At 40.1% G+C, this 18,587-nt stretch overlaps 1 protein-coding gene across 4 annotated transcripts in view; it reads left to right on the top strand.

Moving 5' to 3' along the window:
- Window positions 1-18,587, top strand: part of MPHOSPH8 (M-phase phosphoprotein 8) — a 34,961-nt gene that overhangs the window by 5,592 nt on the left and 10,782 nt on the right. For 3 of the 4 annotated variants that reach the window (XM_031655748.1, XM_031655745.1, XM_031655746.1), the window contains exons 2-8: window positions 4,811-4,966; window positions 9,841-10,689; window positions 11,938-12,037; window positions 13,515-13,772; window positions 15,805-15,930; window positions 16,011-16,099; window positions 18,195-18,335. In XM_031655748.1, the coding sequence (XP_031511608.1) occupies window positions 4,811-4,966; window positions 9,841-10,689; window positions 11,938-12,037; window positions 13,515-13,772; window positions 15,805-15,930; window positions 16,011-16,099; window positions 18,195-18,335 (1,719 nt within the window). The remainder of the gene's footprint in view (window positions 1-4,810; window positions 4,967-9,840; window positions 10,690-11,937; window positions 12,038-13,514; window positions 13,773-15,804; window positions 15,931-16,010; window positions 16,100-18,194; window positions 18,336-18,587) is intronic. The other variant, XM_031655747.1, reaches the window with a different exon arrangement.

Genomic DNA, 18,587 nt, shown 5'->3' with positions numbered 1-18,587 from the left:
AAAAAAAAGTTAAGATTTTCAGTCTGTTCTTTTTCCGATATTTTTTGAGTTCAGATTCTACTCAGTGCTCGTACTTGATTTTTCTACACAGATAACTGAATGATTGAAGGGCAGTATGGGTACGATTGAAGGGTAAAATGGGTGGGAGCAGTTCTTGGCACTTCGCTTGGAAAGTTTATTGCCTTGGTGGTGGTGTGAAGAAAATCGGGCAAGTGTTAAGTGTGTAGCTAGAATGGTGCTCTGCAGTTCATGTTGACAGTCAGGTTTTATATTCGTGATTCTCAGTGAGATTGGGTATTAAGCAGAAAAGATAAACCAGACATCTGAAGAAGCAAAACTTTGCAATATATATTACAAAGATTTAATTGCCTTAAAAAGTATTAGAGAGATTCTTATAGATGAGCAAGAAAATGGGTAAAAGACACAACAGGTAATTAATGTTTTATTGTGGTTATGTATATATATCGTAAAATTAGCCATTTCAGCCATTTCTTAGTATGCAGTGCAGCAGCATTCATTGCATTCACCAAGTTGTGCAAGCAACACTATTATTTCTAAAACCTTTTCATCTTTCCAGAGACTCTGTAGCCATTAAGCAGTACTGGTACTTGGTCTTTTTACACAGATGGCTGAATGATTGAAGGGCAGTGTGAGTATGATTGAAGAGTACCCATCCTGCCTACCTCAAGTCCCTGGTAGCCTCTAATGTACTTTCTGTCTCAATGAATTTGCCTATTCTAAGTACCTCATGTAAGTGGAATCATAAATATCCTTTTGTGTTTTGTAGCATAATATTTTCAAGATTCATCTGTGTTGTAGCATGTGTTGGGATCTCCATCGTTTTTGGGGCTGAATAATTTTCCACTGTGTGGGGAGACCCCACTTTATGTGTCCATCAGTGGACACTCGGGTCGCTTCTACCTTTTGGCTGTTGTGAACAATGCTGCAGTGAACACTGGTGTACAAATATTTGTTTCAATCCTTTTGGAATTGAAAAATAGGGACTACTTTTGGAATTGCTGTGTCACAGGATGATTCTATGTTTAATTGTTTTAGAAACTGCCTGATGATTTTTCATAGCAGCTGCACCATTTTACGTTCCAAACACTAATGTAAGAAGGTTCCGATTTCTCTACATCCTTACTAATGCCTGCTATTTTCTGGGTTTTTTTTTGTTTTTTTTTTTTGCCATCTAAAGGTGTGAAGTAGTGTCTCATTTTGTAGTTTTGACTTGCATTTCCCTAAGGACAAATGATGTTGATCATCTTTTCATGTGTTGTGTTTATATATTCTGGATATTAATTCCTTATCAGGTATATGATATGCAAATATTTTTCCCATTCTGCGTGCTATCTTTTCACCTCTTGGTAATGTCCTTTGATGCCCAACAGTTTTTAATTTTGATAAAATATAGTTTATCTATTTTTTCTTTTTGTTTGGGCTTTTGATGGCGTATCAAAGAATCTGTAGCCGAACCCAGGGTTGGCTGCTTGCCACTCGAAAGCCAGACACGAGACGAGGGTTGATGAGAGAAAAGCGGATTTATCCAGAAAGCCAGCGAAACTGAGAAGATGGTGGACTGTTATCACAAAGAACATCTTAAATTTTAAAATTTGCCATAGGGGGCTGGGTGCGGTGGTTCATACCTGTAATCCCAGCACTTTGGGAGGCCAAGGCAGGCCGATCACTTGAGGTCAGGAGTTCAAGACCAGCCTGGCCAACATGATGAAATCCCATCTCTACTAAAAATACAAAAATTATCCAGGCGTGGTGGTGCATGCCTGTAATCCCAGCTACTTGGGAGGCAGAGGCAGAAGAATTGCTTGAACCCAGGAGGCAGAGGTTGCCGTGAACCGAGATTGCGCCACTGCACTCCAGCCTGGGCAACACAGCAAGACTCTGTCTCAAAAAAAAAAAAAAAAAAAGAAATTACCATAGGGTTTTTAAAGGGCAGCTTGGTATGGGAGACATGGGGGAGTGGTGCAGGGTCTGTGCGTCTTTGTTTGGATGGCTCTTTTGGGTAGTCACCCATCTGGAGGTCTGGTTGGCGCTGGTGGTAGCCTAGTTGCTTGCCACTCCTCCTGAGCAGGAGGATTCTACAGTGCCTGGTTTGTTTGAGATTAGCCTCTGGAATTTCTTCTTTTTTTTTTTTTTTTTTTGAGATGGAATCTTGCTGTCACCCAGGCTGGAGTGCAATGGTGCGATCTCGGCTCACTGCAGCCTCCGCCTCCCGGGTTCAAGTGATTCTCCTGCCTCAGCCTCCTGAGGAGCCAGGATTACAGGCACCTGCCACCACACCCGGCTAATTTTTGTGTTTTCAGTAGAGACGGGGTTTCACCATGTTGGTCGTGCTGGTCTCAAACTCCTGACCTCGTGATGCACCTGCCTCGGCCTCCCAGAGTGCTGGGATTACAGGCATGAGCCACCGCGCCTGGCCTAACCTCTGGAATTAGTTAAGCAAGAGCATAATTAGATAAGCATGCGTTGCTGGAAGAGAGTGTCTAGAGAGGGAAGGAATTAAGGGGTAAGAGAGGAGGGAAGGAAGAAAAGTAAGGTGATTAAAACATATTTTAAAAACAGGTCCCGAGTTACAGACACATTGCCAAATCCAAAGTCATGAAAACTTATTCCTGTGTTAAGAATTTTATGCGCCGGGTGCAGAGGCTCATGCCTGTAATCTCAGCATTTTGGGAGGCCAAGGTAGACAGATCTCTGGAGCCCAGGAGTTTGAAACCAGCCTGAACATGCCGAAACCCCATCTCTACTAAAAAATACAAAACTCAGCGGATCATGATGGTGCCCACCTGTAATCTCAGCTACTTGGGAGGCTGAGCAATGAGAATCACTTGAACCCGGGAGGCAGAGGTTGCAGTGAGCCGAGATCGTGCCACTGCTCTCCAGCCTGGGCGACCCTGTCTCAAAAAACAAACAAACAAAAACAGGCTCTGGGGTAAGACTCTGGGTTTGAATTTCAGCTGAACTACCCATTAGCTGTGTGCTCTTTGACTACTTTATCTAGAAGCTTTAGTTTTCTCATCTATAAAATGAGTAATACTACCTAGTTCATGGGGATATTGTAAATATTAATGATGAACTAATAAATTTAAGATTTAGACAGTGCATGACACATTGTGAAGCACTTGATGAATGTAATTCTCTTGATTTCCCTTTAATATTTAAAAATACAGAACGATTCTTAGATCACAAGATGGGCAAAAACAGGAGGCAGGCCCTGCTGTGGTTTGCTGACCCCTGATGTAGAGAGATGGACTCTTGTATCTGGTGGAGTGTAAATTTGAGCATTTCTTCTGGAAGGCATTTGGCAGTGTGTTTTAATCTTTACATGGCTTGCCTTTTTTTTTTTTTTTTTTGAGATGGGATTTCACTATGTTGCCCAGGCTGACTTCGAACTCCTGAGCTTAAGCAATCCTCCCACTTCAGCCTGTCAAGTATCTGGGAGTCTAGGTGCCTACCACCACGCCTGGCTGCCACCAACCCTGGAAATGGCTGTTTTGTTTTTTTTTTTACCCCATTGATCTCCTTTCTGGGAATTTATTCTAACTGCTTAATGAGAGATACACAGGGATATTACAGCTTTATTTATAAGTACAGAAAAAAAAAATGGAAATGATCTAAACAACCATGGTAACAAAGGGAGCATTTTTGTAGTATTTTTTGTTGTATTTGTATGATGGAATAATCTTAAGTCACTAAAAATCGTTTGGAAAGTTATAACAAAAAGTGCTTGATACATAAGTGAAAAAGCAGTATTAAAAATTATAGTATTATCCTAATGTTTTAAAAACATTCTAAATATGTATTAATGTAACAGGTGAAGGAAGTAGATCAAATTGTTACCAGTATCTATTTATTATTTGGTTCTTCCTATCTTTTCTATTTTTCATTGCTTTTCAAGAATTACATATCGCTTTATGGAATCAGAATGGGACTTCAGTCTTTGGTTTATGAAAAACAGATCAATGACACACGGTTTTTTCTTTTCATTTCTCTCTCTCTTGTTTTCTACACCAGCCTGTTGCCCAGGCTGGAGTGCAATGGCACCATCTTGGCTCACTGCAATCTCCGTCTCCTGGGCTTAAGTAATCTGCCCACCTCTGCCTCCCAAGTAACTTGGACCACAGTTGCATGCCACCGTGCCCAGCTAATTTTTTTTTTTTTTTTTTTGAGATAGTGTCTCGCTCTTTTGCCCAAGCGGGAGTGCAGTGGCTCAATCCCTGCTCACTGCAACCTCTGGCTCCTGGATTCAAATGATTCTCCTGCCTCAGCCTACCAAGTAGCTGGGACTACAGGTGCGCACCACCATCATTTTTTTTTTTTTTTTTGAGACAGAGTTTTGCTCTTGTTGCTCAAGCTGGAGTGCAATGGCGTGATCTCGGCTCACTGCAACCTCTGCCTCCTGGGTTCAAGCGATTCTCCTGCCTCAGCTTCCCAAGTAGCTAGGATTACAGGCGCCCGCCACCACACTCAGCTAATTTTTTTGTATTTTTTAATAGAGACAAGGTTTCATCACGTTGGCCAGGCTGGTCTTCAGCTCCTGACCTCAGGTGATGCGCCTGCCTCGGCCTCCCAGAGTGCTGGGATTACAGGCCTGAGCCACTGCACCTGGTCGATACTTTGTTTCTTAAGCCACTTTTCTCAGGAGATGGATGTACTTTATAATGTGATAATTTCCATTTAGAAGCAATTTTCAAGTTCGTTCATGTCTTCTCAGTTTTGTTTTTGTTTTTTTTTTGAAATTTAATCAAGTTAGTGATCTGCTTTATTTGCCTCCTTTTATTTTCTGTAACAGGGTAAAGTTCTTTACAAAGTTCGCTGGAAAGGCTATACGTCGGATGACGATACCTGGGAGCCCGAGATTCACCTGGAGGACTGTAAAGAAGTGCTTCTTGAATTTAGGAAGAAAATTGCAGAGAACAAAGCCAAAGCAGTCAGGAAGGATATTCAGGTACTATGTTTTGTCTCATACTTGTTTTTATGTACATAAATTTATTGTAAATTTTAACTCTTTTAAGTATGTGTAGTAAATGATTTACAAATAATGAAGTGTACAGTATTCCTTAGTGTAAATTCCATGTAGCCAATTCTCACAGACGGCTTTCAGTGATTTTTGCTGGGTTCTTCTTTCTGTATCCAACCTACAGTTGCAGTTGACAAACAAGAATAGTTTGGAGATGAATATTGATACTTTCCTTTAAGTTAAGAGTAAGGTAAAAGTGGAGAAAAAAGAGACATGCCAAACTGTCATTTGTTCGTCCATGATATGAACAACTAGATTTTGTATATTTTATTATGTTTATTTTGCATTATCAACCTATGTCTTATGCTTGCTTTTTCTGCTAGTTAAAACAAATTATCTGGTGAGGACCTGGTTTAAAAAAAAAAACAAAAAAAACTTAGAACTATATAGTGAAGGCTGGGCACAGTGGCTCACGCCTGTAATCCCAGCACTTTGGGAGGCTGAGGCGGGTGGATCATGAGGTCAGGAGATCCAGACCATCCTGGCTAACACAATGAAACCCCGTCTCTACTAAAAAATACAAAAAATTAGCCAGGTGTGGTGGTGGGCGCCTGTAGTCCCAGCTACTCGGGAGGCTGAGGCAGGAGAATGGCGTGAACCCAGGAGGTGGAGCTTGCAGTGAGCTGAGATGGTGCCACTGCACTCCAGCCTGGGCGACAGAGTGAGACTCCATCTCAAAAAAAAAAAAAAAAGAACTATATATAGTGAAGATATCTCACATTAAGAGAATGATTCTCATTATTTTATAGGCTGAACGTTGATCTTTCTCCCTACAATTTAAGTTTCACCTATGTTTTTTAAAATACATAGTCTTTTTTTAAATGACCAAAACAATATTAGTTTTAGTTTTGACTGTGTGCATTCGTTGTTAATAATAATAATAATAGCAATAGCAGAAGTGCCTGGCATTTACTGAGCATGTGTGTTTGCTGCATAACTACCATACACTGGGCCAGAATGGTTTAGTAAGTGAAGCAATCACTTAGTAAAGCAGGTGTCTTCATAAGGTGACCACTGGTCTGTTGTGAGCTTTGAGTGATGTTATGTAACACTAATGGACTTCTGCTGAACTGTTCTGTCGACACTGTAGTATTTTTAGCTTTTTTTCTTTTTTGAGTAAACATGGAGTGTCTCATAGGGGTCAGACCCCTAAACAGTTCCAATTAGAGAAAGATAGGTAAAATCTGTTTTCTGTGCTTGATCTGCCTTTGGGTTATACATAGATATATTATTTTTTCTTTTCTTCTCACTTATTTATTTTTAAATACAGAGTCTTGCCTCTGTCACCCAGGCTGGAGTACAATGGCACAATCATGGCCTACTGCAGCCTCAACCTCCTGGGCTCAAGTGACGATCCTCCCACCTCAGCCTCCCAAGCAGCTGGGACTATAGATACATGCCACTAGGCCTGGCGAATTTTTTTTCTTTTTTCCAGAGACAGGGTCTCTCTCTGTTGACAGGCTGGTAGGAACTCCTGGCCTCAAGTAATCCTCGCACCTTGGCCTCCCAAAGTGTTGGTTGGGATTGCAGGCATGAGCCACTGTGCTCGACCTGATTTTTCTTTTAAAAGATGGTACCATATACTGATAATTTTGCCTTTTGCCCTAACTTTAAAATAATCTTTTATTAATACATATTTTATTCAGAAAACAAATATGGGCATTTTTTTGGCACCATTACATTCTTAGAGATGCTTTTATTCAACATGTTACTATTGGTGCTAAAACTGTTGCACATTTAGCTGGGAACCCCTTCATACCAGTCCCTGTGTCCTGGCGCTCCCTCTCAGGGTAGCACTGCTCTCTTTTCTGGCACAGTGGCACATCCCAGCCTCAATAGATCCATGCTGACCTCTGTAACTCGGCCTGTCACCACAGTGTCACCACAGTGTCACCACAGAGACCTGTGTGTTCTCCCTTTTCCTAACAGGAGAACTCTGGTCACAACAGTATTGCATGTCCTTATTTACCAAATCTTACAATACAGAGAAATTAACCTCAGATTTGCTGTGCCCTTTCTACTATGAATGACAAACAGTATTTGTTTATCAACCTATTTGATAAAGTTCCACATTTATTTGCAGTTCTTTTTGTTCTTAGAATATATGCAGTGTTTAATGTTCAGAAGTTACCTGAATTTTTTTTTCTGTGTGGTTATCAATTTTATAAACAGGTTCATTTGTCTGCCTGTATTCAGTTTTAGGGTCCCCCCATCCTTGCTGATGCAATTTTGTTGAGTATGTAAAATACTTAATGTGGTTTGAAGGATAAAACTAGAAATTAACTGGGACCTATCTTCTCCCTGCCCTCTCTCTCCCTCTATATCTAATTTGAAATACTGTCCTTTACTCCCATTTAATAACTATAATCAGCAAGCATAATATTCCTTCAATACGTTCTCACCACGTCTCCCTGTTATTTTCTAGATACACTGTACCTTGTTAGAACATTTAGTCACGCATACTACAGTCTCTCTTACAACCCTCATTCAGTCTTAGTCCTAGAAGCAAATACATAATTAATGCTTTCCACCAGTCCTTATGGTGATGTTTGTCCAGTCATTTTTGGTTATCTGAAGCTCATGCTTTAGTACAGGGCTTCTCAAAGTATGGATTCTGGCAGGAGCGTCAGTCCCTAGCAGGGGTGCATGCGAGAGTTTGCGACCCCGCTCTGTGGTAGGAAGGCTCTGGAGAACAGTCTTCACCGACTTCATTTGTTTCCTAACAGTTTGTTGGCAGCGTTTCTATCTGAACGCCAGTTGCAGATTCCTTAGTGCACATTTGCTTTTCTCAGGTGTCTTACTGGGTTAATTCATTATCATCTGGCACAAAACATTGTTCTTGATGACCAGTTGAGTTTATTTGTCTTGTAAGTGACTTGGGTCTTTTTGCCTGATGCTCCGAAGTTTTTGTTTGTTTTCTCTTCCATTTTATAGACATGTCTTTTTGGTATGCTTCTATTGTTTTTAGGATAGTCAGCCTGGCTAATTAAAACAATTTTTTTTGATCTTTTGTTTCTGTCTTCTCGGCCTACATGGTTTGGAATCTAATCCTAGCAGTTTTTCCTCCTTGTGTGGCTTGGTCCTGGAAGTCCTGAGGAGAGCTTCGCTGGTCCCTTTTGCAGGGCCTGGGAGGGGCCAGCCACCTCTCCCCTTCTGCCCTGCCTTGCCCAGTGCGCATGAGGCCCCACCCCGCAGCTGCTCTCTCAGGCAGGACCCGCCTGGGCTTTTCCAGATTGTTGCCTTCGCTTCCCCTGAGTGACCATCCACACCACATGGGCCTTACCACTGTTTTAGTTTTGGTAAGGCTTGCGTGGTATGGACTTCGGACTTACCAAAACCAAAAGCTGTCTGCGGGGAGTTTTGTTTTGCTATCCTAGTTGTGTTGTTTTTTATGAGGTGATTCAGGGAGATTGGAAAGGTTAAGTCAGTGCCACCATATTCCCACTCGTTAACCTTGGTGGCGTCCATTTCTTAGGCAGTGTAGGGAAGACAGTTTTTTTTTTTTTTTTTTTTTTTGAGACGGAGTCTCGCGCTGTGTCACCCAGGCTGGAGTGCAGTGGCGCGATCTCGGCTCACTGCAAGCTCCGCCTCCCAGGTTCACGCCATTCTCCTGCCTCAGCCTCCGAGTAGCTGGGACTACAGGCGCCCGCCACCACGCCCGGCTAGTTTTTTGTATTTTTAGTAGAGACGGGGTTTCACCATGTTAGCCCGGATGGTCTCGATCTCCTGACCTCGCGATCCACCCGCCTCGGCCTCCCAAAGTGCTGGGATTACAGGCTTGAGCCACCGCGCCCGGCCGGGAAGACAGTTTTAAAGTATATCTGGTCAGATGCCGTGGCTCACCCCTGTAATCCCAGCACTTTGGGAGGCCAAGACAGGATCATTTGAGGTCAGGGGTTCAAGACCAGCCTGGCCAACAAGGTGAAACCCTGTCTCTACTAAAAATACAAAAATTAGCAGGCCATGGTGGTGCATGCCTGTAATCCCAGCTACTCATGAAGCTGAGGCAGGAGAATTGCTTGAACCCAGGACCCAGGAGGCAGGGGTTGCAGTAAGTCACTGCACTCCAGCCTGGGTGACAGAATGAGACTCTGTCTTGTAAAACAAACAAACAAACAAAAGCTATCGTTTCCATCCCTCCTCTCTACCCCCAAGTCATTTAGGATACGGTGGTTTTGGGAAATGGGAACTGAAAATACTTTGCATAGTGTTTTTGTGTCTATACAAGTACTTTATTCTTAAGTTTCTTTTTTTCAATTTTAATATAGGAAAATATTTTTTCATAAGCAGTATTTCAGATAACACATGAATTTGGGAAGTAAGATTTGTGTGTAGTCTTGCTTGTTCTGTACATAACTGTCAAATGTAGGAGCAAGTTTAAGGACATTCCGGGATCCAGGGTCTTAGAAAACGTTTCGTATTTGCACTGGTAACTACTTTATTGGCAGCCAAGAAAGTCTGTAAAAATTACTTTCTTGGTGGTTTTGGAAATGTTGAAGTTCAGATCATTTACAGCCCACCATACCTGCGTCCACTCACTCCTGCTTTGGGCTAGGCACTCAGCAGCACTGTGTTTCTGTGCGCTCCTGCTTTCTAAACTCACACTTGCCCTCACTGCCAAGACCTGTTTGCTAAGTCAGAGATAGAGGCAGCGTACGATTTCAGCTTAGGTAAGCGGTTTTAAGAAGTTGAGATTCTGCTTGGAACAAAATATATTCTTACCAAATTTCATTAGTACTACTTTTCAAAACCTTTAAAATCAATATGTTTATGAATATTTTAATCTGTTTTGTATTTTCTAGAGACTGTCCTTAAATAACGACATATTTGAGGCGAACTCTGATAGCGATCAGCAAAGTGAGACAAAAGAAGATACTTCACCAAAGAAGAAAAAGAAAAAATTAAGGCAGAGAGAAGAGAAGAGCCCAGATGATCTGAAAAAGAAAAAAGCAAAGGCCGGGAAGCTAAAAGACAAGTCCAAATCAGACCTGGAGAGCTCCTTGGAAAGTTTAGTTTTTGATTTAAGGACAAAGAAAAGAATTTCTGAAGCCAAAGAAGAACTAAAGGAGTCCAAAAAGCCTAAAAAAGATGAAGTAAAAGAAACAAAGGAATTAAAGAAAGTTAAAAAGGGTGAAATAAGAGATTTAAAGACAAAAACAAGAGAAGATCCCAAAGAAAATAGAAAAACAAAAAAAGAAAAATGTGTCGAATCCCAGGTGGACTCTGAATCAAGTGTACTTAATGATTCTGCCTTTCCAGAGGATGACAGTGAAGGGCTACATTCCGACAGCAGAGAAGAGAAACAAAACACTAAAACTGCAAGAGAGAGAGCAGGGCAGGACACAGGGCTGGAGCATGGCTTTGAGAAGCCGCTAGACAGCGCCATGAGTGCTGAGGAGGATACCGATGTCAGAGGCAGGAGGAAGAAGAAGACCCCGAGAAAGGCAGAGGACACTAGAGAGAGCAGGAAGCTAGAGAACAAGAACGCTTTCTTAGAGAAGAAAACTGTGCCTAAAAAGCAGAGGAATCAAGACAGAGGCAAAAGTGCTGCAGAGTCAGAGAAGCTGATGCCTGTGTCTGCCCAAACGCCAAAGGGCTGGAGGTTGAGCGGGGAAGAGAGAGGCTTCTGGTCCACTGACTCAGCCGACGAGGTAAGGGCCACGGAAGGCAGCAGGAAACCCATGTTGAGTGGTCAAGACATTTCACAAGCAAAGAAAGGGAAACAGCCAAGCTGTAAGAAAGTGTTTATGACTGTGGGCGGTCATAAATGAAGATCCTCCAGCTTTTGGACACCGCAGCTTATCTCTTAGTCTCCGGTTTGTTTCTCTTAGAATGATTATGACTAGAAAATTAAAGGCTAATTTGTGAACAAGTAAGGATGGTTTTTAGAGGTACTCAGATGATATATGGAGCATTGTATACTCAGGTTTATAGCTTCATCAGCTTATTTTATTGGTTTTTCACACCCTACTTGGTCATTTCCCCTGTTGTCTTGAGTATACCACTATTAAATAATAGGACACAAAGTACATCAACAAGTATTTTAATTAAATTTAATTAATTAAATACGCTTATAAAAACGTATTTAATAGAGAATTTGTCCCATTATAAAAATTATTTTTATATGGCTTTGCAAAATGGATGTATTTTCCAAATTATGAGAGTATTTATATATGCAGTATTTATCAGGGGCTATAAAGAACATCATTTTTTTCTTTCATTATTTCCAGTTTTGGGAATTTATTTTAAGGAAATCATTTTAAAGAAGGAAAAACTGTGCATACATAGTTATTCATGGCAGAATTATCTTCATTAGTGAAAAATGGATAGCAATCTGACTTTCTAGCCATAGGGGAAATGGTTAAGGAAACATTGATATGTCAACTTGGGGACCATTAGAACTACTGAAATATTATGAGGTCAGTGTAGCGAAATAGAACAACTTAGACAATGCAGTGGAGAAGAAGAGCCTACATAAATGTGAACACAGTCGTAAAAATATGTGTGTAATGTAAACAAAAATGAATTTTAAAAAAGATTATCCATGTAAAAGTACAAGGACCAGAAGGGGGAACATGGAGAAGTAAAATAGTCATGGTTGGTTAAGACTATGGGTGGAAAACTTTCTTAGAATTTCCTTTTTTTTAAAAAAATAAAATTCCTAAAAGAGGGTGGGAAAACTGGTGTTGGGCTTTGAATTTGGTATTTTGTGAATTATCATATGGTTGACTGAGGAAGCAAAATTCTTTTGTGTGAAGAGGATTTAATGATCAGTGATCATGTACCACAGTACACAAGGGTGGTTCCCTGAAGCCACAAACTTGTATTTTCTGGTTCTCAAATAAATATACAGCGTCAACTCTTTATCCATTCTTGTTTGGATATCATGTCATTTTCAGGACAAAGAGACCAAAAAAACTGAATCCAAAGAAAAATATCAGAAAAGGCACGATTCTGACAAGGAAGAAAAAGGCAGAAAAGAGCCAAAAGGATTAAAGAGTGAGTGTAAATGTTAATGTTTTACCATTTACATTGCTGTCTGATATACAAATAATTAACCAGTTACATTTATTACATTTATTATGTAAAAATTCATATAATTTTTTTCCGTTATTTTCACCTTGTTTTTCCTTTTTAATATGATGAGGGATCAGATTAGAATTACTGAGACAGGAAATCAGTTATGGCAGAAAAATAAATGTGTTTTTTATAGCAGATGCTAAATTTTAAAACACACCTTTTAATATATTCATTATAAGTAAGTCTGTGTCATTTGTGTAAAATATAATATTGAATATGCATTTTGGATCACTTCAAGATAGACCATAATAGAAAATCCATAATATATATCAATATTGGAACAAATACTTTATATTTCTTAAAAACAAACAAAAAAACACCATTACAGTGTTTGAATAAACCCTAGCAGATAAATATTTAGTTTCTGTAGCAAAAGTACTTGGAACACATGTTTTCTGGCAAACAGTGGTTCTAAGAGATGAATGATTTTCCTTGGGTTTTCTTACTGAAAGCTGAATGTAACTGAAGTAATATTAAAAGTAAGTTTTTCCTAAGCCTAGGCTGGTTTTGGCAGTGGAAGCAGGTGAATGAAGTGGCAGGAGCAGTGGCTTTGTTTCAGTGGGTCACACGTAAAGTGGCTGTAAGATTGCTGTTCAAAGCAAAACAAAAATCTTAAATGCCTTCTGTTCGTCAATAACTAGAGGTTCAAAATACTGTAAAACTGGACCTGGCCTTCTTAACCTTTTTTCCTCCTAGTATCTTGTATGTCAGTTTTAGATACATTTTTACTGTGAACATATAGCCTTAAATGGAACGACTGTTTGTCCCATTCATAAGGGTACTCACTAGAGTCCAGTTTTCAATATTCCCTGATAACAAAACCTGTCTGCTGTGTACCTAGAGTTTATAATAGAATTCATCCTAATTCTCTTCTTCTTGGGGTTATTTCTAATGTCAGGTCTAGTGTCTGCCCGTTTTCTTCCCACTTTCTTTAGTTAAAAGCTGGTAGCATCAGGTACAGTTTTACCAGGTACACAGGCAGTGCTCTGGCACCCTGCTGTTTCCCTCACTTGCCACCAGAAACCATTTTGGTGCAAGCCTCAGGATCCAGCTATAGACAGTCTGATGTCTTTAGCTGTGGGAAAGGTGCTGGTGTGACTTGGATCACTGAGACTCACCGCCTTCAGTAGGCCTTTGTCACAACTGCAGGTGAGTAGTTCAGAACATCTGCTTAACAGCCATTCACACTGGACATCCTTTCTGAATATTGAGCAGCCAGTAGAAAGACCAGCTGAAACGATTTTTTGGCTTTGACAGTAAATCAGACCAGGCTTTATAAGCTAGGTGGATGTTAGTAAAAAGAAAATATCTTGTTGCTTTAACACTAACTTAGATTTTCTTTTGAATGTAACAAATTTGGGACTCATACTTAACTATATTTTAATTTTTTCATTAGCACTTAAGGAAATCAGAAATGCATTTGATTTATTTAAATTAACTCCAGAAGAAAAAAATGATGTTTCTGAGAATAATCGGAAAAGGGAAGAAATACCACTGGATTTTAAAACCATAGACGATCACAAAACCAAGGAAAACAAACAGTCACTTAAAGAGAGGAGGAACACCCGAGACGAAACGGACACTTGGGCATACATTGCTGCAGAAGGCGATCAAGAGGGTTCAGACAGCGTGTGCCAAGCAGATGAGAATTCGGGTGAGTCTGGAATCATTTTGCAGATTTTTCAAGATAGTGCACCGTATTATTTTACTGTACTCTTCTCTATATTTCTGATCTCAAGATAAAAAAATAATGGAGTAAAGAGTTTATTTGGATCTCCTGAATAACATTTTATATTGAAGACGGGTCATTCTGTGACTTCTCAATGGATCAAACAATTTTTCTGAGTTCCTATAATGTTCTCAGCACGTATGGAATTAAAAGATTTCTGATTTTCTACCTTACCTACTCCTACCTGGCAGCCCCATTTTATATCTTACTATTTAATAGATTTCTTTCAGGAAATTATCAAATATAAACTTATTTGTATTTTATCCTTTTAATGTTGTAGCAAATAACACTAAATAAGACTATACTGTAAATGCTGTCCTGAGGACATTGGAACTGAAGAAGAATACAGACTACAGTAGTGGTGGGGAGGAGTACTAAAAAGTGTACATACATGTTTATAACTAGGACCTAATAAACCAGAGAGGTTAGTCTAATAAAACTAGGTATTTTATTCTCTTTGAAGCTGTTGTGAATGGAAGTTCATGGGAGTTCATTCATGATTTGGCTGTCTGTCACCAGTACTGAACATGCAGAGCGGCTTGTGATTTTTTGCACATTGATTTTTGTATCCTGAGACTTTGTGAAGTTGCTTATCAACAGGAGATTTTTGGGCTGAGGCGATGGGGTTTTTCTAAATATACAATCATGTCATCTGCAAACAGGGACAATTTGACTTCTTTTCTAACTGAATAACCTTTATTTCTTTCTCTTGCCTGGTTACCCCTAGCCAGAACTTCCAATACTATGTTGAATAGGAGTGGTGAGAGAGGGCATCTGTCTTGTGCCCAGATTTCAAAGGCCATACCAGTTTTTGCCCATTCAGTATGATATTGGCTGTCGGTTTGTCATAAATAGCTCTTATGATTTTGAGATACATTCCATCAATACCGAATTTATTGAGCGTTTTTAGCATGAAGGGCTGTTGAATTTTGTCAAAGGCCTTCTCTGCATCTATTGAGATAATCATGTGGATTTTGTCTTTGGTTCTGTTTATATGCTGGATTACGTTTATTGATTTGCGTATGTTGAACCAGCCTTGCATCCCAGGGATGAAGCCCACTTGATCACGCTGGGAGCTGGAGGCTGGAGCTGTTCCTATTCGGCCATCTTGGGCGCGCCCCCAGAAGTGTTAGTTTGAGTTGAGGGCTTTGGAAAAGTTCTTCTTTATTGCATATGTTTTACAGACTTTATTTCTGTGGCAAGGCCATCTGCTTAATGTCATCTATATAGTTTGAGGAATTGGTTTCAGGTGAAAATCCTTTAACCCTTACCATCAAGGATTTCTGGTTTTCACTTGTAAAACAACCATTGTGAATTACTCCCAGACGAGCTGCACTGAAGTCTGTGATTGCTGTGGTGATAAAGGCTGAACACACACGTCCTCGATGTTCCTGTGCCTGTGGGTCCTGTCGGAGAAGACTCTAGCAGTACCTCACAGGGAGTTGGGTGTGGGCCAGGGCACTGTGGGAGCAGAAGGCTTCCAGATGTAGGGGCCTGAGTGAATCTGGAAGGATCCATAAGCAGTGCCTTTGACTCACATGCTGGGGTAGCTCACACACGAGAACAGCTTTATCTGTACATGATGGGAAGCAGCGTATGTCCAAGAAGAATGGTGTAAGGGAGAGAAGTCACATTAGGATTGTATTTCTTCTTACCAGATCCCTAATCCCTCCTTCCTTTGAGCTACTTAGTCTTAAAATTCCTCCTTCGCTATTTTACAATGACAGGTTACCTATTTATCTTCATGCCTTCGGAGTACCATGGCTTCTCAGTGTGAATCGTTCACATTACTTCCCAAAGAAAGTCGGGGATTTTATCAATTAAAAGACCCCATTATACAGTGACTTGTGTGAAAAGTATACATAGAGCTTTGATTAAGACACCACAAATTTCATAACATTGTGGGTTTTTTATACTTAAGACAAATGTATGTTAACAAGGCCATTGTGTGTTCCAGATGGCAGGCAGCAGATTCTGAGTCTGGGCATGGACCTGCAGTTGGAATGGATGAAGTTAGAAGATTTCCAAAAGCACCTTGATGGGAAAGATGAGAATTTTGCTGCAGCAGATGCAATTCCAAGTAGTGAGTGGTTTTGGAAATATTGAAATCCTTTTCACAAATCTAGATTTATAAAATCTAACTTATCTTTCCTTTCATTTTAGATGTGTTAAGGGATGCTGTAAAAAATGGGGATTATATTACTGTAAAAGTTGCACTTAATTCAAATGAAGAATATAACCTGGACCAAGAGGTAATATGTCTTTGAAAAATCTCATGAAAGGAAAATGGAAAGTAACTCTTGAAAGAATTCAAATTAATTTTTCATTTATTTTAATTACAAAAGACTGGGTGTGGTGGCACACACCTATAATCCCAGCACTTTGGGAGGCCGAGGCAGGAGGATTGCTTGAGCCCAGGAATTGGAGACCAGCCTGGGCTCCATGGTGAAACCCCAACTCTACAAAAAATACAAAAATTAGCTGGACATGGTGGTATATGCCTTTGGTCCCAGTTACTTGGGCGGCTGAGGTGGGAGGATCACCTGAGCCTGGGAGGTCAAGGCTGTGGTAAGTTGAGATCGTACCACTGCACCCCAGCCTGGGCAACAGAGCAAGACTCTGTCTCAAAAAAAGAAAAAAAGTAATGCACGTTCACTTTGTAAAATTAAAAAATTGCAGAACCCTATAAATGTACAATTCTAGTCCCTTTAATTCCAACCCCCTTACCCCCCCAAAAGTGATGGTTTGGTTTGGTTTGGTTGTGGCTACCTGTTTTGTATGTGGTTTTACCCTCTGCCATTCCGAGAGCATAGAGTGAGACCATTTTCCTATGGCCATTTGTGTTTCTTTGATGGTTGCCCCATTTCCAACAACTGTCCATCTCTCTGTTGTAGCTGGCGTGTTTCATACTGATACGTATGGATTTTTTAATGGAAGTATATTGACCCTTTCTCCCTAGATTTTAGGTTTTGTGTTTTGAGTCTTGTATTGCTTGAAGATTTTTATTTTTAGGCAATTGTATCTGTCGATCTTTTACATTTATGGCTTTTGGGTATCTTGTCTTGCTTAGAAAATATTTTCATATTTTCTTCTTTAGTTTTTTAGCTTCGCTGTAGATTTTTTAGGTTTAATCCTTTGGGATTACAATTCACAAAATTATCGGGATTTTGATTAAAATTGCATGAAATAATATAGATTGAGAATTGGCATTTTTATTTACATTTTGCATCTTCTGTCCAGGAACATGGTAATTCTAATCACTCAGCTCTTCATTTATACCCTTAAGCAAAGTTCTATGGGTTTTTCATTCATATAGACATTGCACATTTCTTCTAGATGTATGCCTGTATGTTTTATGTTTTATTATGGTCATTAGTCTTTTTTCATTTACATTTTGTTTTCTAACTGGTTGCTTGTCAATGGTAAAGCTATGGATGTCTTTGTACACATATGTATGTGTGACTCCAGTCATTTAATGAAATTCTCTTCTAGTTTTTAAGTTACTTGTTTTGGATTTTCTAGGTAGAAAATTTGATCATATGCCCCCCAGAAATTCACTGTTCATTTTATATGGTACAAACTTTTCATGTACCTTTAGGATTTCATACACAAAACAAAATCAAAGAAGATACAAAAATGAGAGCTGGGCGTGGTGGCATGCACCTGTAATCTCAGCTACTCGAGGCTGAGGCAGGCGCCCAGGAGTTTGAGACCAGCCTGGGCTGATATAACAACACCCTGTCTCAATAAAAAAGAAAGAAAGAAAACCACCACCAACAAAAAAAAAAATTCAAGCATTCCTTGGAGATATTGTGGGTTTGGTTCCAGACTGTTGGAATAAAGCAAGTCACACAAATTTGTTGGTTTCCTCGTGCATATAAAAGTTAGGTTTACACTATACTGTAGTCTGTGAATAGCATTACATCTTTTAAAAAAACTATATATCTTAATTTACAACACTTTATTGCTAAAAATGGCTGACACAACACCACAAAATGGGCACATGCTATGGGGTGCTGGTGTGAATAAACGTGCCTGTGGCAGGGTTGCCACAGACCTTCAATCTGTAAAAAACACAGTCCCTGTGAAGCTCGGTAAAGCAAAGCTCAGTGAAACGAGGTGGGCCTATAGAGGAAAGCGTAAAATTTTATGCAAACATTTATATGTGAAAAAATATTCTAAAAGCTACTAGTTTATGATGGTTGGGATATTTTAGCGAAAATCCTAAGTAGATGCCTAAATCAATGCCCGTTAGTGATTTCACATTGAAACATCTCAAGTGAGAAGACTTGGTTCTGAAATTGTTCTAAAGATTAACACGTTTTTTATTTAACAAAACCAACACAGGATTCCAGTGGAATGACACTGGTGATGCTTGCCGCCGCGGGAGGGCAGGACGACCTCCTGCGACTCCTCATAACAAAAGGCGCGAAAGTGAACGGTCGGCAGAAAAACGGGACCACCGCCCTCATTCATGCCGCAGAGAAGGTTTGTGGCTTCTCGTGCATCCGTTTCAGAGCTTTCATTCCTGCCGACGGACTGAGAGGACCTCTTTGGTAGTGAAATACAGCAATCACACGGCCACATAGCTTTTTTTTTTTTTTTTTTTTTTTTAAAGACAGAGTCTTGCTCTGTCCCCCAGGCTGGAGTGCAGTGGCACGATCTCAGCTCACTGCAACCTCTGCCCCCCGGGTTCCAGCAGTTCTCCTGCTTCAGCCTCCCTAGTAGCTGGGATTATAG

This window comes from Papio anubis, chromosome 15 (assembly GCF_008728515.1).
Source record: "Papio anubis isolate 15944 chromosome 15, Panubis1.0, whole genome shotgun sequence".
Classification (NCBI taxonomy): domain Eukaryota; kingdom Metazoa; phylum Chordata; class Mammalia; order Primates; family Cercopithecidae; genus Papio; species Papio anubis.
Note: the sequence above shows the minus strand (reverse complement) of the source record. Positions and strands in the feature narration are given on the sequence as shown.